Below are 27679 nucleotides of genomic sequence, written 5' to 3' on the forward strand. Positions count from 1 at the left end.
TACAGAAGATACATGGAACATGGCAGGTATATACTGTCAGATACTCTTTTATTATGCTCGATTAATTTGGATATAAATAGATTATAAATAAGTTCGTGCAATAGTCAACGTATCATTATAAACCATGCTTTTTGTGGTGCGTCTAGCCTTTCTCTCGTACAATAAAGGTCGCTTAACGGATGTGTATAAAAAGAACTTATATCGTAACAACTCTTCTTTGACATTTTTTCTGTTTCAGTTCCTCTCGGTGCTGTCGCTTCATTTTCCTATTTTTTTTGTTCGTTTGTCAACTGTTTTCTGAGCTTTTTAATAGCGTGTGCTAGACACCATGTAAAAGTGGATGATCGGAGTGAACCCTCCGAGGAAGAACCTAACACGCAATCATGTCAATGTGTAAAGAGACTCTCCTGTTGTGCTTGTACATTACCCTGCTTATACTGTGAACTGATCGAACTGTGTGTGTATGTTCGGTGTGTATATGAATGAAACTCGGCCTACTGATTACGGTTTCCATCTCTGTTTCTTCGGTGTATTTACTTCTCTTACTTTATAATATAGACTATGATCACTTAGGTAACGAGTCAAAACCAAGTACTCGAGATCTCTACGTCCGTGGAGAAACAGAAATTTGATAGGATCCCTTCAAACAAGTGAGTACACGCTACTTCTACCGTTAAAGTTTTGTTAATTACTGTTAAACCGGGCAGCGAGCGTCAGCCTTTGTGCGCTTCTTTCGAACGAGTCTGAAAATCTCTCGTGCCCCCGTACGATCGCACACGGGGGCGTGGTTTCGTTGAAAATATGCTGAAAATTGGTACAGTGATGTCCAATTCCACCAAAACGTATAACATGAAACCCATATAACAATCCACACGTGTCCTCTTTTTAATAAAACAGTTGGTACTTTCTCAACAAATTAATTTTCGAAAAATCTCTCTGCATGTATGAACAAGTGGTAAACTTAAATTTTCTTTCTACGGCTCTTAGGCTCTGAGATAAATGATCCAACTCACCCCCAAATGGCACCAAAAAGAAAACACGTGTCGAACAGTATTTTTGAGTCGCGTAATGTATGCAAGTTTCATGGGAATTGGAGGTTCGAACCGTTGTGAACGCAGCTGGATTGCTGTACGATGGCTGACCGTGCCCCCCGCTGATAAAAAACGTGAAGTATTTTGGTCCTGTAATACCTACTCCCTTAATACATTCATAGAATTATGCAAGACACACTTCAACGCTAAGTTAACAATCTGACTCTTTAACTCTTTCGTATAATTAATTCGTGCATAGACTCGTGCTTCGTCTTGCTATAGTCTACAGCATAAATAGTCGAATGCCATCTCAGACAGACGCCTGCGGACACTGCGATCCTTCCTGGGTATCAAACATTACTAACTGGACTTTCACGGCTCTAACTCTACACCTTAACGCGGCTACAGCAAGTTATAGGCTTAACTGAAAGGAAGATATTTTTCTCTACTTGTCGCGCGAACGTAGACCGAAAACGGTTCTCCGTTCGGGTCCTCGTTCGTTACAACGTGACTTGTCTTATCGCCTAGAAGAATCTGCATACGACAAATCCATGGAAACAAAAAAAATAACTCTCGAGTGCCACACGACAAATGATGATCGGGTGACGAGTGACACAGCTTTTCCTCCATAGCGTCGCGGCTCTAGCCCCGCCCACTCTCCCTGCCAATTGCGAGGGCGTGACAACAACTAGCCACGCCCTCGACCGCGGTACCTTACGGAGGGAAAACCGTATTCCCGTGAAATGCAGAAACAAAATTGTGCAACGGAGGCTTTACGTTTCTATCAACGAATATTGTTGCATTTTATTATAGACCACGGATGCACTCTTTCTTGTGATATATAAATTCTGTTCGTTACCCGATAACAATGATTTTTCTCCTACTACATATTGTTTATATAATTGTGTAGATTATTGTGTAAAAATTGTTAGATAATTCAATGGACTGTTTGAGGCGTACCGCACACGATTCTACAGTAATACTGCGCTAACAAATGCCGTTCTGTTTCGTTTAGCATAAAACACGTGGTGATAATTGGTACTCGTTAATTGACTTAGTTTATACACTTATAAATGTTCGTTAAGTAACTGTGGTTTCTCTCTGTTTATCACAACTAATCCGGGTTTCCAATGTCTTCACGTGTCACATGCCTCCGTGTGTAATGATATTTCGCGGCCCTGTCTGTTCCATCGTGCAAGCGGATAAATATTATAAATAAAGTGTCGTGATTATTATAGGCGTCACAATGGTGATTATGACCGTATCTCGTCCCGTACATACATGTAATATGCGATATATCTCTTCTAATTGTAAGTTATTTTTCCCACGAGCACTTCGTATAGAGAAATGCAAGGTGTGTATCTCGTATCTATATATAATTATAAAAATTAACAAAAAAGTGAAAAATCAACAAAATCAATCTCCGGTGTAGACTGCTCGGCTTAGCTTCTTTGTTCTTTCACAAACAATAAACGGTGTATATGGAAAATCTCGTCTATGTAGAATATAGATCATCTGCACTGATACTGACAAGAGGAAGACTCACAATTCGCAATGAAAAAATTCTTTCTAAGACACAATCTTAGTTGTTAACATTAGCTCCGTTAAAAACCTTCTGGACGTTTGTTCGAATATTATTTTTTTTTCCTTTTTCGTTCTTTTTCTTTCACTGTTAGTGTCGTTCGTTAATACAAAAAAGTCGTGGTAACTGCGAATTAAACAAACATAATAATCGAATAAACAGTCGAGTCGCTCCGAACACGAACCGTGTTCCGGGTCATCTCTGTTTTATCGCTGCTTCTGTTCTTTATTTTTTCTTTCCGTTTACTTTCACTGGGAAACATGGTACCCTAAACCTACCGGTGTGGAACCTACCCAAGAACGTGTTCGTCAACAGTGCCATTAGTTGTTGTTACTTACAGACTGATATATATTCGGTCGACCAACGTTATTAGAATTCATAGTCATTCTTTGAATCGTTCGGTCCTCATATCTGGTGCTCCCTTGGCTCGCCATCGGCCGGTTCAGAGTGCTACAATCATAGCTACATTTCAGCGTAGTGACACAACGTCCCAGAAACAAATTAGGACTCTGCTCAACTCAAATTACTTAACTTCAATTAAAATCGAAAATTCTAAAATGTATAACTGAACAATTGACCGCAGAGTCCAATAACTTAAAGAAAGAAACCGAAACCATTGTTATTCTTATAAAGTAATGTAAAATAGTCACTTTTAGTGCTCCGTAAATCTAGTGTTAAAATAAAATCAGATTGTGCCAGAAGACAAAACAAAATACCGTAAGATAGGGCAACCATAAATTACCTATTTGCATTGTTGGGTGAATTAGGCCCTGAGTTCCGTGCCGCCACCGTTTTCGTCACGAAATCTTGCTCCTTCCATCCGTGCTTCTTGTAGACATCTCTCAGTTCTTGGTGCTGCCACATAGTGAATAATACTTGTCCTAAAATGTGAAAAAATTCGGTCATAGTGTTCCATAGTATGTAATCGAGGGATGAAAGTGTTGTAAATCTTGCCTGCAAATTTAAGAACACGAGGCGTGTACTTCTGACGTTGCCTGGTTATGTTCATTAATCTGTCGACGCCACCAGCGTCCAGGAGTGACCGTGAGAACTCCGCGTTCTTCTTTATCACTTCGTTTAAGGTAGCCAGAACCGCGGCGATGGTGTCGTCGCTCGTCCCCTGATCGTGTTGGTTGTTTCCTGACGGTAGTTTCTGAATTAGATCTCGCATCGCGTACTTCCCTATCAATTCTTTGTTACGTTGGTCTATTGCTAGGTTCCTGAGAGCTGTGGCCACTGCGCAGACCACACGATCCACCTAAAAATACCAAACAGCATAATTGTTATACAAAAAAATTTCAAATTTCAGCTTAAAAAGTTCGAGAAAATACAATAGATTTATTTCATCCGTCTGTCGTCGTCCGGAATTACGTACCTCCATTCGCAGGAGTTCTACCAAAATTGGAAGTCCCTTTTCCTTCCTCACAGCAGCACGGATCTCGATACTGGGCTGCCAGTAGCAAGCCGCGAGGTTCTGAAGGGCTCCAGCTGCCGCTTCCAGTGTCTCCGGGTTCGAACAAGTCTGCAACAGCTTCAGATAGGACTGCACCACTTCCGGTTGCCATAGCAGCTCCATGCCTCTGACTGGTTCTGTTCTGGGACTAGTCGTGCGAGAGGCTGTGGTCTCCTTCTGCACTGGCTGGCCATCCTTCTTCTTCTTGCTGCCCCCGAAGCAACCCAGATTCTCGCCTAGAGGACACAGAGAGTCGACATTGACGCCATTGTGAAAGCTGGATCAATTAGGATATCGCTTGTTCCAGACTGTATGGAACCTAACACGAGTAGTGTTGCATGAACTTGATCCGAATATTCAATTTTACCAATTTGACCATGTAGGTAGATGTTGTTCGATATAACATTCTGTGGAATTGCTTTATATATTATTTGTTAATTGATAAATCGTTCACACTACTTTTGTTAACGACAAGTTGTTAGCAAAATTATTGTTGGACTAGTCCAGGCATGAGCGAGGGGTCTTTGCCCCGTGAATGCCTTGCGTTGGCCCCTGATGGCGTCATGGGAGGGAAAATGCTCCGAATAGGCGTGGCCACGCCGAGTAGCCGTGGTCTTAACTTAATCGGGGTCAAGAAAGTGCACGCAGGGCAATCTCTGCCCATGCCTGGTGCAAACCAATCGTATTCGCAAAATGCACTAAGGATACATAGAAAACACTAAAGCCTCTACAACTAAAGAACTCTTAACCGCTTGTCTGGATACAAGAAGCGATGATCAAACGTAGCAGGTCTTGTTTATCTAGATAAAAATCAAAGTGTAGTCAACGGGGATTGATATGTGTTGGAACAATGATAAAGAGGGACGATGATGTGACTTGTATTCGGATGGTGATAACTCTGCGTGTCTGTAAGCTCGAGTACTGATCGTGATCTTATCAGCGAGCTCTCGATAACGCTGAGTGAGTAACCGTTGAAAAGCGGAGCATGCTCTAGCGAACTCGGCTCGATGCAAACTGAGGAGACTAGGCTAGCAATGGAAATTACAAGAATGTCTTACCTTGACATAAACTGTACGCTAAAAAGATTGAAACACATTTTAATCCATGCTAAACTAGGAAGGGTGTTAAACGTCGGTTTCATTTGCTAACCGTTATACACGCCGCTCTCTGTTTTCATCTTCGAAAAGGAAAAGAGAAAGTTAACGCGAAACTCACGAGACAGAATCTACTAAATAAATCAGGATGGCAGATGAGACAGGTTCGAAAAAATAATAACAGAGACACCGAAGCCGATAACGATACCTGATAAGGGAACGCAAGGTCTATGCTAACCGTTCTGTGCTAGGAGACTAATCATTGTTACCAAAGATGTGGTCGTGTTTTGTCGCACACAGTAGTTCCATCGAACGTTCAAGCGGTCTCAACAACAATTTCAGACAGAGACGAAAGCATTACAACAAACGTTAAGTGTACACAGGTCGGAAACCGTCTTGAAAGACTCAGTGTAGGGGCTAGCTACGATTTCTAATTACATACTACTTTGCACAATCAAAAGAGGGCATCAAAAAACACATTGTCAATACAGTTACTGTACAGAAATCTTCCCAAGCGTACTGTTAATTACACACCTCGGGATACCTCTCGTCGTTTCCCGAAATCCCTTAATGCATTAAAGAACTCGATATACTGAGGGGTCCATTGTACCGAGCAATTAATGTTATGTCGAACCCATAAATATCCCAAGTTGGAACTCTTGGACTCGACGCAAGTACGCAATTCCCCGTCTTATCTAATCTCCACGGTAAACCGCGTATCATCTGCACACACCATTCGGCTGCATGCGTGTAACCACATGCCCACTGAGGAAACCCGTGTGTCTTCGACAAGGTACTCTCATTCCCTAGAATGCAGCGAGAACAAAATGGATCCTCACCTTTGGCAGGCGCTGCCACCCTGTTCTGCACCGTGGACTGAATAGGATGTTTGTCGTAGTTAGGGTCTTCGACCTCTTGACACCGGTAGCTCAGATTCCGCAGGATGCAGACGCAGTTCTCGACGATCTTGTTGCCGATGTTCGACTTCTCTATGGCCGACCGTACCACGTACAGCAGCGCGTCGACCAAGCCCTCGCATTCCCTCAGCTTTTTCCTCGCGTACTCCCCGGCGCTGGAAACGTTTCTCAGGACACCCGAGGCGTTCCTGAAGACTGTGGACCAGCAGGTTTCTCCACTCGAAGAGCTGGGGTCCCAGCCACTGTGTGGTATGATTATATTGTTTACCACCATCGTCACTCCGTCGTCGATGATGGACTTCTTCAGATCCTGAAAGAATTAGTAGATAAATAAATATGAAGTTTGAACGATGAAGAACTCTATCGAGTCTCCTGGATTGTCGGCTTACCTCGCAAGATGATAGGTTCCATAACACTCCGGTCACCAGTTCCTTCACATCGCAATCGGACGTCCTGCGAAGTAAATTGATCAAAGCTGGCACTCCTCCGGCGTTCTTGATGGCCCTCTTGTTCTCGTCGTTCTGTCTGCCATAGGACAAGTTCCTCAACGCCCCGCAAGCATTTCTATAAACATCGGGATTATCGTGATCCAGTAATTGCACCAGCGGCGGTATTCCACCCAGACTTCTCGTCTTTTGCTTGTTTGGGTCGTCCATGTAGCATAGATGTTGCAGATACGCGGCAGCGTTCGCCTTGATAATGTTGTTCGGATTGCTGAGGAAACCGATCACCTCGGACAGATTCGGGTCCCGCCATCTCATCGACTTCTGGTCGTCGTCCAACGGGCTGGCCATTCCAGGTACCACCGGATGTCGTGATTGCAGTCGTTGAAGGTGGACCTCGTCCTCGAACATTCCTGGTGGTACTCCCGATGACAGAGGGACCGGGTGGCCCTCGTCGTAGCCGGGTACATCGCTAGGAACTGTGACCGGACCTACCCCTACACCTGGTCCGTATCCCACGGGTCCGTAGGGGGACGGAGACGCGTAACCGTAGGGCACTTTACTCTCATCTGTGATCAGATTTCGAAGGCGTTTGATTACGAATTTGGGTTTAGATTCGACTGAAGAGAAACACACCAGAACCTGATTTAAAACCCGGGTCATCCTTGAGCACTCCACTTTATGTTCTAGTCAAATTTAGGAGGAAAACAGGGCGTTAAAGAGTAGATAGTTTATGAAGCCGATTAGATTGTGGATGTCCTAGTAGATCTAGATTTCTACGGTTAAGTACTGAGAAATTGGCTCAGGAATCCTGATCCTTCCCATCTCTAGGATCCTTGGGAGAGAGAGAATCCAGCCCCTTCTTAGTTCCTAAGTTCCTTGGAAATCCTATCTCTTTCTTAGTCTCTAACCCTTTAGAAATATTCTGGCCCATCACATCTCAAAAATTCCTTAGGAATTCTCTCCCGTTTTAACCCCTAAGATCCTTGGGGATCGTGGACCATTTTTATTTAGTCCCTAAGTCCTGACTAACCAACGTTAATTTTAAATGCAAAGAGATCCACACATTTCTGAGAATTTTTTAAACAATTTGACGAGTTCTGACAAGATTACAAGGTTCGAATACTATCTTTAATACCCTGTGCCGAGACACCGAAGAGCCACAACACGCCAGCGGTTATTAACGCACAAAGACTCATCTGGCAGACCAATTAACCGAAGCCTCAATCTGATTCGGATTACGGTTATGATCCTTGATCCTTACCCGTAGACGTGAAACGCATAATTCACTCATATTATCCATGGAATATGGACGGGGAAGATGAAGTCTGAACGTGGTCAACGTGACAAATCTAAAACGGGGAGGGGGGGGACGAACGTAGTAGGTAAATGAAGACGGAAGAAATAGAATAGTCGCACTAGGAACAGAGAAAGAGACCGAGAGAAAGCGACAGGCAGATAGAGATGAAGTAAAAAAAAACTGTTAAATAAATTATTGATGTGACCCTACCATGAGGATGCTGAGAGGGTTCGCCGGAGTCATCCATATTCCAAGAGTTGCTGATTTGATCTAGAGGGAACACAAAATAACAAACGAATGTCAGGTATAGAGATAATTAAAGTGAATTATGCACTGCCCGGTGACCACGGGCAGACAAATAGCCGGGCCGCGCTGCAACATGATAGCTGGATGTCTCATTATGGGAGCCGGGTCCGGATCAACGCCGCGTGACCCGTTACCCAAAAATCGAACACAAAGCGACACACGCGGCGATTTTTTCCACAGGGGATGCGATTAGCTGTTCCCGCTTTGACGAACGTACCATACTGATCCCCGGGACCGCCTGGACTAGGAGTGATACGATAATGATCCTGCAAAGCTGGATTCAGGCCTGGGTCGATGTCGTTGTACCCGCTTTCCACGTATGGCCCCGGTTTCCGCAGGTAATCTTCAAAGAACACCACAAACACTCTTTAGACTTTGTTACGAGTACAGTTCTTTTAACAATTGAAAATTAAAGGATCATTTCTACTCCAAAATTACCCACACGTTCAAAGCGTTGTAACTTTATGAAAAAACGTCGTGACATATTCGTTCTGATCTCATTTTACAGCTTGAACCTTCTACTTTCGAGATCCATTGTTCGTTTTTCGAAGGGTCAATGTTCCTTTAATTTTGCACGCCGGTGTATTTTGTGTCTCATCTGCTGACTTTAATTGCAAATGCATATCGAGTCATACTGACAATGACACGAGGTAGTTACCATGTGGAGGTGAGGCACGACTGTGCTCCGAAGGACTATGAGGACTGTGAGGGGAGTGCGAGCGTGGCATGTAGATGCCATGCGGACCCGGATACCCTGGCTGCGGTGGATACCCGAGGAACGGTTCGTAGTGCTCGAACCCGACCATGTACGTGTCCGTCGGGTACCGCGGGTCCGCATGCTGGTAGTCCTGCGACATCAATGGCACTGACATGTAGCTAACCGCCCCTGGATCTGGCTCCATGTGTGATACTTCGCGAACGACTTTCGACACGCTTGTCACCTGAAACAGAATCAAGGAGGCAGGTACAGCGGCGGCGTTAATACTCTCCCAGTGGGCGTGGTCGCATTTGGGCGTGGTCACGAAATTGCTTTCCGTACGGTAGTACAACGTTCAGTGGAAATAACTTTGGGAGATCGTAAGTGGTTATAGGGAAAGTGGGCTGTTTTGGCATTCAGTGGGTGGGGTCAGGGGGCGTGATTTTAATAGAGACACTTTTGTAAGGAGCAAGGAGGATCAAAGGGAAAATTGTGAGGAGTGTGTCCCAGATTGGGGCGTGTGTTCGAGTGAACACTGGCGTGACAGTAGATTGGAGTAGAGTCGGTAGGCGTGGTTTGAATAGGAGGAGTAGGTTCTACGAGGTGCGAGGAGATCAAAGGTACGATTTAGACGAGTATGGAACTGTCAGTGAGTAAATTGGACAGTCCGATATCTGGAAACACGACTTACTTGTTGACTAGTCTGCTGCTTATGGGTTCGGATGAGTAATGGATCCTCTTGAACAGACAAATGAGACGAATGCAACGAGTGGGTGTCCGCCTGGCCGTTACTTCCGTGGTAATCTGCATCACTCTGCCCGCTGGAAAACGTCCGCAATAATGATCAATTAGTACCGGGTTCCGCGCCATCGAGCAATCAACGATTTGTCGGTCGCCGGTCGATAACTTACGTGTATTGCGGCATGTCGGGTCCTTTTTCCTGGAGAACGCGTCTGGAAACACAGAAGCATCGGGGTCATGGTGGTTGTACAATGGAAAAACAGGAAAGACGAGCAACGATAGAGGAACAACTAGAAACATCGAAATCGATGGAACACCGAATCGAACCAGCAATAAAAATAATGTCCGCTCGAGAAGAAACAAAAACTGATGAATGATCTGGTGAGCCCTAGAAAACGAATGGAAGAAAGAAAAAGAAAACAAGAACACGCAGAAAGCAATATCCGTGCACACTGAACCGCAGCGACTATGTTGCGTCATACAAAAATAGCACACGCATAACGAAAGAACGAAGGAACGCATGGCCTACTGAAGCCGCCCAGGAATACTTCTAATTGCGCTAAACTACTCGTGTTCCTCGTCCACTCGCACACACACACACACATATCACTCGGAAGCATGCGAAACGAACACACGCTGCCAGTGCGGCCGAAGTTATTCATTCTGAGTCACGTGTACGTTCCGTTAACTAACGAGAATTGGGTGATAATGATCGGTGGGTGATTTTTAGCGGTACGTCTTAGCCATGATCTACTAAGGTCCTCGGTGCACTCGGCGTGGAGGCATTCTCTCTGTCTAAGTGGTCAAAGATGGATGAAATTGGTCTACCGTTCAAATTTGACGTTTGTGTGAGGAATCAAGCAAGTGGGACGGGCTAATCTGTTGGCAGAACCAATAGGGAGTCATGGGAGGGGCTATCGAGTGAACGGGAGCCAATGAAGAAGTTGTAGGAGGAATTAGAGTGCTCAGTGGGCGGATCCAAAGGTATGTAGGCCAATAAAAATTTGTGGGAGAATCTAATAAACAGCGACAAACCAGGAACGTTAAGTTTTGTTTAAAAAATTGGTTTTCCTTTCTGAAAGCCTCCATATCGAGTCGAGCCGAGGATCCACCAGCAAGAATATCGGCGAATACAGCTGAATGAGTTCTCGCCGGCGATAATCGAAGATGGAACGAAGTGGGGGTGGCTGCTTAAGTGATGACCAGTGAACGACTATCATTCGTACACTCGCATTCAGAATGACTAACCTCGTGATTAGATCATGTTAGTCACCTCTGCGTGATCTCGGTGCGCGTAATGCTGTGCTCCTGTCTCTTCTCGATCCGACGATTCACCAGCCTGACATTAACAATTTTGCCAGCGTTATTGGGGACAGGGGGTTAGGTGGTCAGGGCTGGGTGTCGGCTGGGGGAGAGTGTCTGAGGAGGCGTGGTTTTCTAGGTGTCTACCGTGTACCCGGTGCGACAACCGAACGTTGTAACTGTCTTTTTCACGATTGGACGGGTCAATCGAATCTGCATTCGAAATTGCCGGACGAAAACGTTTGCTCTTTAGACACAATATCGGCTAGTTTGTTAGTCGAGAAAGGGAAGCGTTAAACCGCGAGACAATCGGAAGCTACCACAGATTAGTTTTGTTTTTCTTGTTTTCGAAAAGGGAGAAGAGAATGTAGAGTTAATCGGTTACTAGTCTCTCGAGAGTTCGAGGAGAGAAAGACACTTACAGACAGGAGTCAACCAGCTGATTATTTGACATACCAGCTGATTTATCGTCTCTTGCCGCTCAGCAGTCGAAGGCGTCTCCTGGAACAAACGAAAGAACAAGAAAATCAGCGAAAACAGTAGACGAAGCCGATCAATTTACAAGAAAAATTTGAACAATTGAAGGGGTGGATGGATAAAGGTGTCGAGTTTGTTTTCTGTAAAAGAGTTTTTAACAAAATATGTTGTCCTTTTTCGATGAATGAAGAACATTATTATCTTTTTTTGTATTAGAGATTAATCATAACAATACATATATTTGTAATTCATTTGTGTTATTATCTTCATTCATCAAAAAAGGACAACATACCTCGCTAAAAACTCATTTACAGAAAACAAACAATTTGTTACTCGTCACCTTCATCCATCCACCCCTTCAATTCTAAACTCCGCTAATAAAAATAACAAAATGACGGTGGTAGGTGTGGTACGGAATTCCGCGAAAAATAAACCGCACGGCAGTTCCTTAATCAACCGATCCGCAAGCACTCGAAACGTCCTCTCGAACGCTAATCCCATTCCGCGGCGGCGAAATGGCGAAGTTTTGATTAACGCCCGCGGGATCCTCGATCTTCTTTTTTTCCCCCGTCGACTCGCGCGGGATGCGTTAATTAATTTCATCAGTTCCGCGTAGCTGGCTTATCGCGGGCGCTGCGTGTAATCACGGCATTAAAATATAAAACGAGCAGAAGAGTTTAATTAATTTGCTGGCTCGACGCGCCTTTATCGCGCGGTTCGATTGGCGCATTCTGCAAACGCGTGCACACGTGCAAAAGGTTGACACAGATCCACCGAGGAGTTCGCTAACGAATTCGCTCCCGGAATTTCACGGAGTCCTGAAGGGACTATCTCTCTCTCTTTCTCTCTCTACCTCTGTCCAACCGGCGTTGTCCGTTTCCACTTATTGCGAGAGGATTCGCCTCTCGCTACCGGCATAATTGTCAGCCGCTTGCTGTATGGAATTACCCCAGGTCAACTTTCGTCCGCACTGACTACCTATGCGAAAACTAATCCAAGTGGGGACATCGAGACTGAAACTCGGAATTGATCGCAGCGGTGTTGAATGAATATTAAAGGCCGCCGGCGGTTTTCGCCGGCCGCTAATCACTATTAACACGTTGTTAGTCTGCGGACTTTATGCACTTGTGACAAGAATGAAGGTGCGAAAATTTTCACTGAAATGTAACTTTCATAACGTGACACATATAAATAAAAAATTAATACTCGCAAATAAACATTCGTAACATAACATTGAAGTTTAGAGGTGGTATTTCTAAACATTTAAAGTATGGTAAACATTCAAGTATCATATGAGTTACTATATCAATTTCATAACTGAAAAAAAATCATACAGAACGGAATTATTCTAGGTCGGAAGAAATGTTAAATTTTCGAGTTGAAATATATAGCTCCGACTGCAAAGGGTTAATTCAATATTTTCCTTGTTTGATGTCCATCAACGGTGTTATCAACAACCATAAATTACATGTAACCATTGTAACATCATTTCATCGTGATGAACAAGCAACTATTGTCGCAAAAGTCAACAAGTCGAGCCCCGAAGGGGCAAACGGCCGAGAAGGTTACATCGTTTAGCCAGAAAATTGGATTCCGGGTAAATTTTCTTTCCAAGAACCCCCTCGAACCGTCGTGCTTGGAAAAATAAAGATGGTCCCTGCGATTTGAGGTGACTCTCGGCGTGTGCGAGTGCAGCGAACAGAACTCGTCGCGCGCCTCTACATAGAACTCCGTGCGCAACGAGCGGGATGAAACAGAAAAAGCGAAAGAGAGAAAGAGAAATAGAGTCTTTCTCTCTCGTTCCTATTCTTCATTGAAATTATTAAGTGAGCTCGACGAGGCCAGCGGTCGAATTCAACGACCGACCGGAAGAAAAAAAGATCGCGACAATGGCAAACACCGAGAGAGCAAAATTTCCACTCGAGGAGACAGACGGGAACACCGAGGGTATTTGTTTAAGTTATGGCACTCTTACTACGCTTTCGACCTGGATTCGCAGCCGGTGGAAAGAAGAAATCGATGTCACTGGTACAGTCGTTCCTCATCGACGTTACCGGAATTATTACACGGGGAAGGTACACGCTTCTGCGTCTTCTTGCCCGCCAGTACCTTGCCGTTGCCGTCTTTATTCCCCTTATATTCAGCAATAATGTCACATTTATATGGTATGTAAGAACAATAAATAGGTTAGTAGAGCTACCTATGGGAATATAATTGAATTATATAATTTCGTAGCAATTTCTGAACAAAGGACCGCAAAGAATCGTCCTCTTTCAGCACCGCCAACCCCTGTTTCTATAAAATGATGAGCGAATAACATTCCTGAGGGAACGAGCTCTTTGGATTGTCGTTCGTAGAACGTTTTCCGGAAATAACCGATATCGATTTCCCGAATGCTGACATGCGATCTTATGCTACCACAATGTACGACCTTCAAATAATTCGAACCTCAGTCGAACTTTTAATCGGTTCTCGGATCGATTACACCCAAGACAAAATATACCTCGCAGTTTCTAGTGTAAAGCATCTCGCCGATATCTTCGTTTCTTATCTAACCGGAAAAAGCGAAGATTACGCAACGAAGTTTGCATCATACGCTGCGTATGCGAAGATAAAGAATGATCGTAAAGTAATCATGATCTGTGCGATTGCACACGTGAAACATTGTGCTCGTAAGCCAATGCCTCGCCTCTTCCACGCCTTAATTGCGTTTTCTACGGGAACAACGTGTTCCTTTCGCGATAAACCAAGCATTGGGAATAATTTAAAAGATTTTATACAATTTATTATATATAATTAGAAGGAACTGTCTCCAAGCAATCATTAAGCACCGATACTAATCAAAATTCGTCTACTACGTTGTTTAATGCTGTCGTCTTTGCGCGACACAAGTTTCTCGTCTCCAGCCACTGAATCAATAAAATTGCCATAACCTGTGACATTTCCGCAGCCTATCTAAGCAAACCAACAATAGGTTCTCCGCACGCAATAACCCCGGCAGTGACGATATTCGTCTCCAATGCATTTTTTTTCCTGTATCCTCGAAATTCTTCCGTCGTCTCTCGCTTCTTCCACCGGTTCCAGTCCCTAAATCAATGGAATCGCCATAACTTGCGACATTTTTCCAGCCTGTCTAAACAAACCAACCGTATACTCTTCGCACGCAATAAACCACAGAACGACAGTACCGAAAATTCGTCTCCGAAGCATTTTCTCCTATCTCCTGTAGCTCGTTCATCGTCTCTCGTCCATTTCCATCTTCCCACTCGCTAAATCATCGAATGTGGCATAACCGCCTTCAATAAACCAAACACTGACAATACCTAAAATTCGCCTCCGCAGCACTGTCTCTCAACTCTTTCACCCTTTCCAACCGTTAAATCACGGAATTTGGCATAATTCGCAGCGCTCTTCCAGCCCATCGCGCTCCTGAGGGCCCGGAAAGGAATCGCGGGATGGATCGAGATCTATAAATCACCGGAGGGGGCCGCGCGATATCGGTCGCGGAACGCATTGAAAATGCACGGATGAAAGCCCTCGAAGAAAAAGTCTCCGGTCGCGGAATTCGCGATCGTAAGAGCTTGTGGGTAACAAGGGGATGAAGGGGCCTACAGAGAGAAAAAGAGGGGGGCAGCACGTGGAACGAGGGCGGAAGAGGAGCTGGAGGATCGCATTATCGTCAATGAGATTTCCGCGCGATCAAGGGGACGAGGAAAATGAAGAGGAGAGGTCGGGTGCGTTCCAGGGCACGCGTTCGACATTCCTGCTTTGAATGCGAACCCCCCCCCCCCCCCACAACCACCCACGCACACTGACACACACCTGGAAGAAGGGTGGCGCGATGCACCGCGTGCGTGCATTTATGCGCGTGTCTCCAATGAACCAAGCGAAAGACATTCCTGTATCCTGCTGCCGGATACGTCGATTCCGATAAAATTGCGACACCTCCAACGGGGAAAAAGGATTCCTCCGGTTCCCCGGGCAACACCCAGCGTTTCCGATTGCCACCCCCGCCCCCTGTGACACCTGAGGAGGAGCTGGCGAGCTTTGCGAAGCGATCGAACCAGAAAATGGAGAAAATCGGGGCCCACGTTCGCTCTTAATTCGGCTTTAATGGTTGCTCTGTTTGGAGAACCTTTTGCGGATTTATAAATTCCTATTTGGTTTCTGTTACTCTACATAAAAATCAGCAGGGCCCTATATCCGCGTCTCTCGCAACTTTTCTACGGCACTTCCAGTAAAAGGTTGTACTCGTATGGTTCTTCAGGATCCACGGAGCATCTATGTAGATCCTTCCGGATTTCCGAATTCCCAACATCCATACTCGTTCTTCCGAGAAGCCGCGAGCACCGTGTAAAAACGCGTCGCGCGAATCGAATTTTTGCGGCGCGCGGAGCATGCAGCTTTGCACGGGTGCCTCGAGTTCGGGATTTCCGGGTACGAGAGCTCGTTGATATTCCGGAAGCGGCGGAACCGCGGCCGAAATTTCGGAAAACGCGCGGAGAATAGGCGGCGAAGTTCCCCAAGCGGATGAAGTCGTAACTGTGGACGAACTCGCGGAAACTGCTCGCCCCCAGAGACCGTTGCGAAAGTAGCCTATGGGATCTCTATCCGATGGCGAATTCTAGTATGCTATCTCGCCAGACCATGGGGAGCAAAGGGAAGCCTAAAGTGAAATCGATAAGTTAACCGAAACCTAATAAACCGACCAATTTCGGAGAAAATTAAAAGCAAAGATGGTCGTCGACGACGTTCGAGTCGCAATTTTTCACCTGCGAGCTGAAAATTAATCTTCCGAGCAATTTGGCTGCGACCCAGAAGGCCCGGGGACTCTGCTATCAATTTTGGTCCTCCCGATAGCCGCTGGAAAAATCATTCCGGGAGCCGGGAGTGTTTATCTGTTCCAAGCGATTGGACGTTAAAGGGAAAATTGAGAAACTGGAGGCGGAGGCGTGAGAATACATAAAATAGCATCTTAATTTATGAAAATTGAACTAGTAAAATAAGAAGATTATCGTTCTTTTAGAAAGAACAACACTTTGCTACAAACACCTAAAGGATCATATACAGTGGGTGTATAAAGTATTCGTACATCTTTTAAAAACTAATAACTTTTTTTTAATTGTACCAAACGACCTGATTTTTTATAATCAATTAGAAGCATTGGTTTACGATATGATATGCAAAAAAGATATTCCATAAATTATAATTTACAAGGTTACGTGCAAAAATAGAAAAGAGAGTTTTTAAAACTTTTTTATTTAGGCCCTCATTGAAAATTTAAAATATATGTTTTGTAGATATATGTTAGTTATATACGTGCTGAAAATTTCATCGAAATCTGTGGATTTTAAGTAGAAATTCATCGAAAGTCGTGTAAAACTACGATTTTCACAATTTTTAACCGCTTGTACCTCGTGAGTATGTTAATCGATTTCGATGAAATTTTCAGCATGTGGATAACCAACATAGATCTACAAAACATATATTATGAATTTTCATTAAGGGTCCAAATAAAAAAGTTTTAAAAAATGCCTTTTTTACTTTTGCATGTAACGTTGTAAATTATAATTTTTAGAAAATCTTTTTTGCATATCATTTCGTAAACCAATGCTTCCAATTGATGATAAAAAATCAGATCGCTTTGGTACAATTATAAAAAAGTTATTAGTTTTTAAAAGGTGTACGAATACTTTGTACACCCTCTGTACATTTACGAGAATTAGCGTAGACGAGCTTGCACATTTTATTGAACATTACGAACGAACATCTCCGGAATAAAATCTTGCAGCGTAGTGTAAAGAAACGCGAGATAAGTCTGGAGACGGCATAGACGGCGTAATATCGATTCGCGGGAATTTAATTTACGCGAGATAGTCAAAGAGGGAGTGTACGGAAGGATCAGCGGCCATACTGCTTCAAATCAGTGTTCCAAGTCGACATTCTCGTCAATTAGCACCTTCTCTGCTGCGTAGGTGACGTTCACAATCTTGCAGTTTACTCGGAGACAATCTGATTAATTTGATACACCTCTTGTTGCTTAAGTACACAGCGTAACACTCGAAGAATTAATGATTCTCTTGCTCTAAATTGTTTGTACCCATTCCACTCGATACGAAAAACAAGATAAACATACTTTCTAGTGATTTTCGTGTTAAATTGTTATTGGTATATGCTTGACATTCCGCTGATTAAAATGAGCCCAAACACGATGCAATTCGGTGCATATTTGCTCGTTTAATCCACGATTTAGCAGAACTTCGATTATCCAAACTGAAAATTCTCCGTTATCCCTCCTTAAAACGTCTTATCAAGTATGTACTATGATTGGTCATTCTCAACGGCGACGCTAAGGAGGACAACGGAGAATTCGGTTCGGATAACCGAGGTTCCACTAAATCGGGGATTACACAGGCAAATTAACTTCGAACTGTATCATGTTTATACTCATTTTACTCAGGAAAACGTAACGCATGCAACAGTAAAAGTGTCACTAAAAACTAATTGACAAACAACAGATGTTTGTCACTCAATTAGTCACTGCGTTTGCTAAAACGTTCCAGCATGTTACGGAGAGAGAAACACATGGAGACAGAGGAGGTGTTAAGCGACGATATAAGGCGAGAATGGAGATATCCGATGCAGGCTAATATTTCGCCCGGAGATTGATTGTAAAAGGGGCCGGCTCGTTCGTCGAGCAATTTTTAATTTCGGAAAGAACAGCGTCGGTGTAGGCGCGAGAAACGCTTTTGAGCTTTTTTTCCGGAGGTGCAGCCCGAAAATCTGGGCCACCGTCGCCCGGAGCTTTGTCCCGTAATAGTCTCCGGCATATTAGATTTTTTTACACGTCGGAGCGAATTCGGATACCCTTTTTCTGCCCGGCGAATATCCCCCGTCGGCGACACCGGTGTCTCTATATATTTTTCGGCTGCCGCACCGGCACAATCGCCCCGGCTGATTTTGCGCGGAGATGTTTTTTAGTACGACCGAGTCACTCGCGACAGTGACACACCGTTGATAAGAGTGATTATCGGCGAGATTACCGGCCCCGAAACCCTCCCCGATATCGATCTCCCGCGATTCGCAACAAGGTGGACGTTCTACCTGTCCGCGAAACGCGAGCAAGTGATGTATCGGATTTTTGTTCGGATATGCAGGATATTTTCACGCTGGTTCGCCGACAGAATGTTTCATTAGCAGGCTGCGGACCTTCATGCAAAATATAAATTATTTTATTAAAATTATTCGCAGACAAATTGGAATTTATTTCTGTTTTTGTTAATTTCATTAAATCGTGAGAAATGTGTTGCTACAATTCTTGCTAATTGTATGAAACGGAGATTTTACTACGAAATAATGAGAGAGCTTGCCCGTAAAAATATTCGTTGATCATTAATCAGTTTAGGTCGCCATCTTTGCGGAAAATTTGCGTGCACCGTTGTGACGGAAACGCGACAGCTTTGAACTGATTCTGTTGGATGTGCAACTATTGTATTCCATGAAATTGTTAAACTGTAATTCGCATAATTACAGTTTCTTGTTCGCTTATACTGTTTGCTGATTCAGGTTTAGAGAAGATATTATTGGAGCATTATAAATATTGGATTGCGACGTAAATACGGTTAGCTTGCAATTATTAATAAAGTATAGAATTACGATCAATCGATTATACAATAAAATTGCTTCGATGTAATCACGGTTACATGCGTTTGCAACAAGTAATAACTGAACCATTGAAATTGGGACATATTTATACTTGCCATTGAACGTGTTTATATTACGACGTAATATTAATATGTAATGTGAATGCTGTGCTTTCCATAGAACTGTGAGTGAAGTGTACAGGACGTTCCAAAATTAGCAGGACTATGCAATTATTCGTTCACATCCACAAATGCATCAGAAACGGTTACTGTAGCACTGCGCACGCCCTAATATTAAAATGGCTATTTTCCTTCCTACCGGTGGAGGATACAGGTTGTTCCAAAAGTGGTTCACCCGTGAAATGCTTCATTTATAAAGTTATATTAAAACGGTCTATTTCCTAAATCGTGGGCGAAGTATGCAGGACGTTCCAAAATTTGACGACCTACAAAATGCTTCATTTACCCACACAAATGTATCAGAAACAGTGACTGTAGCATTGCATACACATTAATGTTGAAATTGCTGTTTTCCTTAGCTATTGGTGCAGTATACACGTAATTTCAATAGTAGTTCACCTATGAAATGTTCCATTTATAGCGGTGGACTTGTTGGATACGTTTTTCAATGCATTATGGACACTCTGATATTAAAATTGACCTCGCGTTCTGCAACCACCTGTACAGATCGAAGCTCGCAGGATCGTCGGCCGTTCGCAGGTGCCTGGATAAACGAGCCAATTAAAACGAGATCCCGGAGCTGGCGAGAGGATCATTCGCGTTAAACGTGGAACTTACGTGGCAGAGATTTATCGGTGTTCTCTAGCCGCGGAAAATTGATTGTTAAATTTTCCCTCTCGCGGACTTCCGGGTTCCGTAACCGACGATGACGTTACCAACCCCCCGCCATGTGACTATCGACGCACACCGGTGTCCGACACCGTCTATTTTTTTTCGTCGTCGTCGTCGCTTTAACGGCGGCGGCTGCGTTTTAAATTAATTTTCACACGCGCCGGCTTCCCATAAAGCCGCGTCTCTTCTCCTCCTCCACCTCTTGAAACTAATTAAGACCGCCGCTACTTTGGGCTAAGGGATGTGGTAATCTTGTTTCCCTAAGCGGAGATAAGTTAGACAACCCCTTTTAAGGGTTAACTTATATCCGACGACGGCCCGGCGCCGCGCGAATTAGAACATGCGACTCGAACTCTTGCCCGCAATTTGCACATTTTACAAGAAAGTTGGCCCGCGAATCGCCTCGTTATATACTAATCCAGTTCTGAGCACCGCTCATCGACGCCGAGATCATTTCTTGGGGGTCTCTTCGGGTTTGAACACCTTGCGCTACGATTTATTTCACGGTTACAATTATTATTATTCCTTTGACGTTTATAATCGAATGGGAAAAATGCATATTTGTCATAAACCCATGAAATTCGCATTCTAGTAAGCAACAAACACATGTAACATATCGCTAACATCCCTCAAAAAGTTTGTCACCCATGCAACCACAAACTCCTGCATACATCAAATAAGATATCGTAATTAATTCAGCACTGCTAACAACAGTGAACACATCATAAATTTGCGAGCGCAGTCGCACAGACGGGCGATTGTCCGTGGCACAATAACATGCATCGAGGGTTGCAGAGCGCGGTGCACTATTTCCGTGGCACAATAAAGCGCCTTCGGAGCTGCGGCCCGCGGTTGATTCAGCAACAACAAACGCTAATTAATTATTTAAACGAAGACTCGCGGACGAGCTGCGTCGGCCGCCGATGGCAAGATACAAACGCAGTTCTCACGCGAGCTGCGTAATGTATGCACTTGCGTAAGCTGCACGCGTTGCACCGCGCGAATCTGGTCAGCCGAACGTAAACTTCGCAGAGGTTCTCTCGCCACTGGAACCTATGCGAGAACTTCGTGCCGCGGCAGCCGGCAGACATCAAAACTTTATGGGATTTCAATTTTCAACGCTTTGACCGCTCGACTGGTACAAATAGACCGCCCGCGCGGCCACTTTTTACGCGAATTTACTGTTCGCCAGTTACCCGCCCCATTTTTCTTTTGTTCTTCACGGCCGAAATACCACAGAGATTTTTTTACAGTTTCTCGAAATGTTGTAAATCTCGGGTCGGTTTGACTTTCGTTCCAATGGCGTTGCCGACTAGAATTAAATGTCATGCATGGATTTTATGCGTCCATGAGAGAAACGAGTAGAAGGAATTCGTAAATGATCAAATTATTAAGGAGAGAGGGAAATTTCTATTTGATATCTGTCTAGCAAAAAATCAGAAGTCTATGAACAAATATAGTTTCAATATCGTTTCAATTGAGAGATAAGGGTAAACAGTAAACAGTGATTCATTCCGCATAACGGATTAATGAATCATTTTTGCGAATCAATAAGCGCCGGAAACTCCTATTTTTTTTAGATTTTTTCATCCTTCTAGCTGATAAGAGTTATTGATTTTGAAGTGATACGTTTGGATTATATGATACGTTGAAAATCGACGTTGAAGATTATTTAATACATTTAATATATTGTATTAATTATTTTTTACGTTTCTAACCTTTTCAGAAATAGGAGACCGTTCGCTTTCGAAGTAATATGATCAAAATGGATAAAATTTATTATCGATCTTATTTCGCTGAAGTAGCACATAGGACGTTTTTCCTCCATATTCGAAGCTTACATACATTTTTAATGTTTATAAGATTTTGATGAACAGGAGTGATCGATGTTGAACGATAAAACATACATAATAAACGATGAAATATATTTATTCTATGTGGTTTTTCATCAATTTAGTATGACCGGGCTGTCGGATGCAATTTGCAAGCTTCACATTCATAATTAAAATACAATTGTATTCTACCGTGAACCCCTTGGCATTATAAAGCTGCCAATGTTGGAAATGTTTCTAATTTTTCAATGCACAATTTTTCAAATAAAAATCGAGCCACAGCGAACGTTTCCAGCCACAGTATCGAGGACAGAATCGATTCGCCGATTCCATACGACTTCTTTCCGCGGCGTTTACGCCAGGTTCTCGTTCTAAAAACGTTTCCTCCCCCGGAGGAAACCGCGTCTCAGGAAGTCGGAAACCTGTTTAACGCGCGAGTCTGACGCCGGACAAACAGTATTACCGTGGCCGTTTCGAAATCCGCCGACGCCGCGGGACGAAAACTTACACAAATGAATATGTATAGGGCGCTAGAGAAAGAAAGAGAGAACCAGTGTGAATGAGAGAGCTACTCTCGGTTTCGCCGATCCCAACCAGCGATAACCGAAACGAACGACTTCCGAAAAACTCGGCGAGCCGAAAACCAACCGCGGATCCGCTAATTACCGTCTCGCAGCTTTGTCCATTGCCCTTTGTCACGCGTTCTGCGTTCGCATAAGCGCGAACGTGACCGATGGAAGTACACAGTTGCTTGACGAGCCCCTTCATAACATGGTGCAACCTCTTTTCAAGCAATAACCCTTTGCCGAGCTATTTTAACTCAAAAATCGAACATTCCTTCCGGCCTAGAATATTATTTTCATTCTATACCTGAATGCAAACGAATTTATTAAACGCAAACAATATTTTGAATAATGGTATAGCAATTTTTAGTGGCGCCTAAGAATGCCAAGGGCTAACCCCATGTACTACGATTTATTTTACGGTTGCAGTAATTAAACCTTGCATATTGTTTGTAATTTCTTAGAAAAAGAAGGTATTGCATTTATCAAGTGATTAAAAGTTTCAATTTCTTAGATTGAAACACCCCCAGGTAGTTTTATAATTACAGTTTCCCATTCCAGCAAATAAGTAAAATCGGAATTACATTCTACGAGCACGGAAGCCCTCGGCACCGTTTTCTGTTTGCAATTAATAAAGTCTAATTAACAGAGACATGAATTTTGTCCACGTTTCGCGATTTCGTCCCACTGTGCGGCGGTTCGCGGATCGAACAGCGACGCCGGGCTAGCGTAAATACCGAGAGTGTGTGAATGGGCGAAAAAAAAGAAGGGATTAACCCGGACACTACTCGAGAAACCCGTGCAATCCAATTAAACGGGATGCAAACTAAAAGCATTGTACGGGGGGCCGGCCTGGTATCGGTGCTTGCACGAAGGTCGCCTGGTCACGGCACCGATGCGAGAACGCATTGTTGGACTCTGTGTATTCGCTGAAGCGCGTTGGAGAGAACACTGTGAGAGAGAGAAAGAGAGAACAGAACGAAAGGAAAGAGAGAAAGACCCGTTGAAAAGCGGTGCGCTTCTTCAGGGTTGGCCTGAGCCTATCGATTGATTTCCCGCGCCTATTAAAACGCCACGGAACCGTGGACGCCGGATGCATGCCGGGCGTCGCTATCTTCAGACCGCGGGAACCACCAGCGACGCCCGACTATCGAGAAATGCGTCCAACTATCGGGTTCGCGCTGGCCCATCGATCCCGGAATAGTTTGCGGGACAACGGATTGATTGATGGTATCGGCCAGTACCAACTCAATCCCAGTTTTCTGCGAGGACGAGTCGATCGTGTCGGTGTCCTTCCTTTCCTGTCGATTTTCGTTCAATGGATCCCGGTGCTCGTCTCGATAGTTGCCGCACAATCACTGACATACTCTAAAATTAGATAGAGCACGTCTTCGGAGTCGAAAGAGTCGAATTTTTCACGATACCTTCGGTTGCAGAAGTTCTCCGATATTGGTCCATTATGTTGACTCGAATGCATTGCTAAAATGAATTGTTGAACTCTCTATTGTTCGACAGGTTCGACACGAATGACCACACCATTCTCTAAAATTCGGTAAGGAAAGTCTTCAGCTTCGTACGAGTCGAATTTCATAATTAGACAGCGGATTTTATGCATTCTCATGACAAAAATGAGTAAGTGTAATTTGAAACAATAAAACATTAGAAGAAATTAAAAATACTGTTACATAATTGTTACCCTAAGTCTGGGTTAAACCGGTCTTCTAGTTATTGTAAAATAACCTACCAGCCTCTCTACATATCCATGCCTCGCAGTTTGTCCCAAAATCATCCCTTACAAAATTGAACCTTCACTTTTCGGGGGAATCAAATGTTGTATCTCGTGCTGGAGACAATTTCTCTAGGATGAATTGCACTAATTCCCGACTCGAGTATTATACAATTATTTAGAATAAAGCGTCACCTCTGTAACTGTTCATGCGTTGCGACTAAGCCACGATCACCCTCGTCACCATAACAACCACTCTCAAAGCGAATGTTTCAATCGAGTCTCATCACATCGACAGAATGGACTGCTCTACCGCACCGGTCGAAAATCAGCCAAGCTCCTTCCACCCGGCCATTTTCTCGAAATGTAAATAATTAATTCCCGAGGAACACGGTTACCGGTTCGTTCTTTGAGCGTGCAGATTGAAAACCCCCGGATAAACGGAGATTTCTACAGGTTTCATTTTCTGAAAGCGAGGGGTTGCAGCCCCGTGGATATCCGAAGGGGTCGGTCGGCGGCGTGAAAGGGGTGTTAAGGGGTGAATACGTTTCCAAGAGGCCGTGTACCGCGGCGACGACGACGTCGAGAACCCTGCCACCCCCGCCTCCGTTATGCAACCATACAGAAGGCTAGACACAGAGAGAGAGAGAGAGAGAGAGAGAGAGAGAGAGAGAGAGAGAGAGAGAGAGAGAGAGTCGAGGCTCGAAAATCGATCGTAACGAGGCAAATGCCAACAATTTCGTGCAGTGCTCTTAAAGTGCAGATGGGAGGGGACGTCGATCGATGGGACCTTGACTAACAGCCACGAAAACTCGATAATTCGCGGCACGTGCAAGCACGGTGCTCGCCGCACGGAATGAATCGGCCGGTTCGTCGATTTAAACTGGTCGTTGGGAACGTCGGAGACGAATGACCCCGCGGAAAAGTTTCGCCGGGAGTGACTTTCTGCGTGGCTCTGAGGGATTCTCGCTCGAGAAGAAGAGGAAGAGGAACAGGAAGAGGAAGAGGAAGAGGAGGAAGGAGGATTACAAAGTTGGGCGTAACGAATGGCCCGAGGGATGGATCACCCTCGGGGAGCAATTTCATCCGCGGCTCGCGCCGATATCGCGGATATATAATCGGTATCATCATCGTCATCGTCCTCCCACCCACTTTCACCCCTGAGCGCCGTCGCGCGCGCGCGCAAACCGAGGCGAGTGCCTCTCGAGCGTTCCTCTCGCCGATTTGATCGATGTCCCGCAAGCTGGATACCTCTTTTCACTCGGCATTCGACGGCCCACTTTTATCCAACCGGCGAATTAATTACGCTCTAATGGGAGTTTTGGAGGAGCCGCCGTATTGCGGCCCGAACGAGTATCGACGGGGCGAACGCCAGACTCCTCGTCATTATTGCCTGTCCTTCCTCGACTTCCGGAATCGACAGATCGCCTCTTTTCAGACCCAAATAGTTCCTCGTTTAATACGTGATTTACTATTTCATCTGAGATAGAAACTTTACTGTTTTAACGATATCATCTACCGGAAGTTAACCGTTCGCACGCGAATGCATAAAAATTTCATACAAACTATGACATAGTCGCCGGTAGATAACATGTTAATTACCGTTCGGAGTCCTTTAACGAGCGAAACACGTCTATATAGCGACGAACGTCTATGGAGGCAACGTCTAACCAGAGAGCAAAGGGTAGTCTCTCGTTTATGTGGAAGGCTCCCGGGTCTAGTCATCGATCTCTTCGAATAGATCGGGCCTCTCGACGCCAAGTGTCTGACGGTTCGGTAGCCTGATGAATCCATTAGCAAACCCTTTCCCAACCTATTACGGAACCCCGTTCCCTATCCCTATTGTCCTCTCTTTATCAAGACGCGTCGTTTCCACCGGTGTCATCTGCGAAACGGCGATTTACGAGACACCCTGTCATCTTTGAAGATTCCTCCACATTAGAAATCCTCTGAAAGAAGTGACCCTAAATTGACAAGATGAGCATCCAAGAAGATTTCACGATCACAAAGAACCTAGTATATAGCCAGCATCTCCTACGATATTGTCCGCTACAAAGGAGAACATTCAGACCACGGAAAATCTAGCTAAGCCCCCAAAGAATCCACCAAGTCTCCACAAACCACAACAGCTCTAAAAAGAGCAAAGGCACTAGATAAACAAGGCAACGCAAGAAGGTTACTACTCGACAGTTTAACCATGACACGCTGACGACAGAAGCCCGTCGGTGATCGTGTCCAGGCCGTGCTGCCGGAGCTAAGGCAATTACCGGTTGCGATAACGTCAGCACTAAACCCCAAACAGTCGAAAATAAATTAGCTTACGGTGTACACGCGGCGGTACAAACGGATCCCGGGATTTTAATAACCTGGGGGGGCCTCGGTTGGAAATTGCTGCTCGCAGAAAAGTCAATCCCGATCCGGTCTCTACATCACTGGGGTCTCTCGTGCTCTAGAATCCGAGAATCCTTCTCTCGCGAACAATTAGAGCCGATGTCTCGGCTGGCGCTACCTGTCGAGCGGGCTGACGAGCCAATAAAGTGGGCCTCGAGGCCTTCGGGGGACGAGGCAAAAATTAAGTCACGCTACCTGTTCTCCGCGGGGCACGAAAACCGCGTCGCACACAAGTAGACCAGAGAGAGAAAGAGGGAGAAGATAGCGGACGAACACGCGACAACGGGACAACGAAAGTTTGTCGCGGAATAATAGCTCCCGGACGAATCCGAACAATTTTTCCGCGGCGGCGGAGAAATAATCCCGGGATTCGTTCCTCTTTTTCTTTTTTTAGTTTTGTTCGTTCACTTCCTACCATCCGGTTCTTCTTCAACTCCTTTTTTTTTTTTTTAATTACAATTTACGCCGGTCCCCCGGAGACGCGAGCAATTTCAACGCGCGCGCGTATACCTCTTGCCCAGGGTGGAGCTCTTTCCGTCAAAGAGAGAAACCTTTCCGTTGCGGAAACGCGACGCGGAAGACCGTTCTTCTACGGGGACACGTGCAGTTTCGTTCGGACGAGGGAACAGGCGGATTGCTTCGAGACGCAGACGAGAATCGAGGATATTGAACGACGAACTTCCGATCTTGACAATTGAGCGAAAATTGACCGATATACTAAGGATTTTTATGGAAAATACATATTTTACAAGTCGAAAATATCTTCACAGTTTTGTATTTCACCTACACATTGTTGATCTAATAATAATTGTCCAAAGTGCGTCATCGGCACTGACCGCGTAAGGCAAATCCTCCGAACCACTGAAAAACCACGCAGAATCCTCTGTCGACCATTCCTGAAAGCTTTCATTATGTCCGTTTCGACAAGTCCGACCAATAAACTCTGTCGATTACTCGATGTCACGAGGACAACACGGTCTCTCGTCGGCAACATCTTGGCGATTCGTCGACGGGATTCCACGGGCATCGTTCTCCTCGGTCGGGCGGCCAACAATTTCACTTCCGGCGTTCTCAAAGGACTCGGTAACGACGGAATGCCCCCGGGGGGCGGTTCCCATCAATATTCTAATCTCGGCGCGGCACGCCGGCAAATTCAGGGGAGGCGGGACCATGCAAAATCGGGGACTGGTATGTGTGTGTGTGTGTGTGTGTGGGTGCAGTCATCGAAAACCAGAAAACACAATCGACTGGTGTTCGCGAGCGATCGGAAACGCAGAATAATAGAGACGGATAGTGAGAGAGACACAGAAAGAGAGTGTGACAGAGAAG

The 27679-nt window shown here is 44.7% G+C and overlaps 1 protein-coding gene across 1 annotated transcript in view; it reads right to left on the reverse strand.

Moving 5' to 3' along the window:
• The window catches only part of P120ctn (adherens junction protein p120), a 50143-nt gene that overhangs the window by 6453 nt on the left and 16011 nt on the right, over positions 1-27679 (reverse strand). Inside the window, exons 2-14 of the mRNA XM_076435960.1 lie at positions 11289-11367; positions 10838-10903; positions 9735-9776; positions 9515-9644; positions 8785-9067; positions 8344-8469; positions 8031-8090; positions 6467-7089; positions 6000-6387; positions 3989-4302; positions 3568-3871; positions 3356-3494; positions 2952-3063 (exon numbers count right to left, since the gene is read on the reverse strand). Coding sequence (XP_076292075.1) covers positions 2952-3063; positions 3356-3494; positions 3568-3871; positions 3989-4302; positions 6000-6387; positions 6467-7089; positions 8031-8090; positions 8344-8469; positions 8785-9067; positions 9515-9644; positions 9735-9776; positions 10838-10903; positions 11289-11320 — 2619 coding nt within the window. The 5' untranslated portion in view covers positions 11321-11367. The remainder of the gene's footprint in view (positions 1-2951; positions 3064-3355; positions 3495-3567; positions 3872-3988; positions 4303-5999; positions 6388-6466; positions 7090-8030; positions 8091-8343; positions 8470-8784; positions 9068-9514; positions 9645-9734; positions 9777-10837; positions 10904-11288; positions 11368-27679) is intronic.

Source organism: Lasioglossum baleicum, chromosome 12 (assembly GCF_051020765.1).
Source record: "Lasioglossum baleicum chromosome 12, iyLasBale1, whole genome shotgun sequence".
Taxonomy (NCBI): domain Eukaryota; kingdom Metazoa; phylum Arthropoda; class Insecta; order Hymenoptera; family Halictidae; genus Lasioglossum; species Lasioglossum baleicum.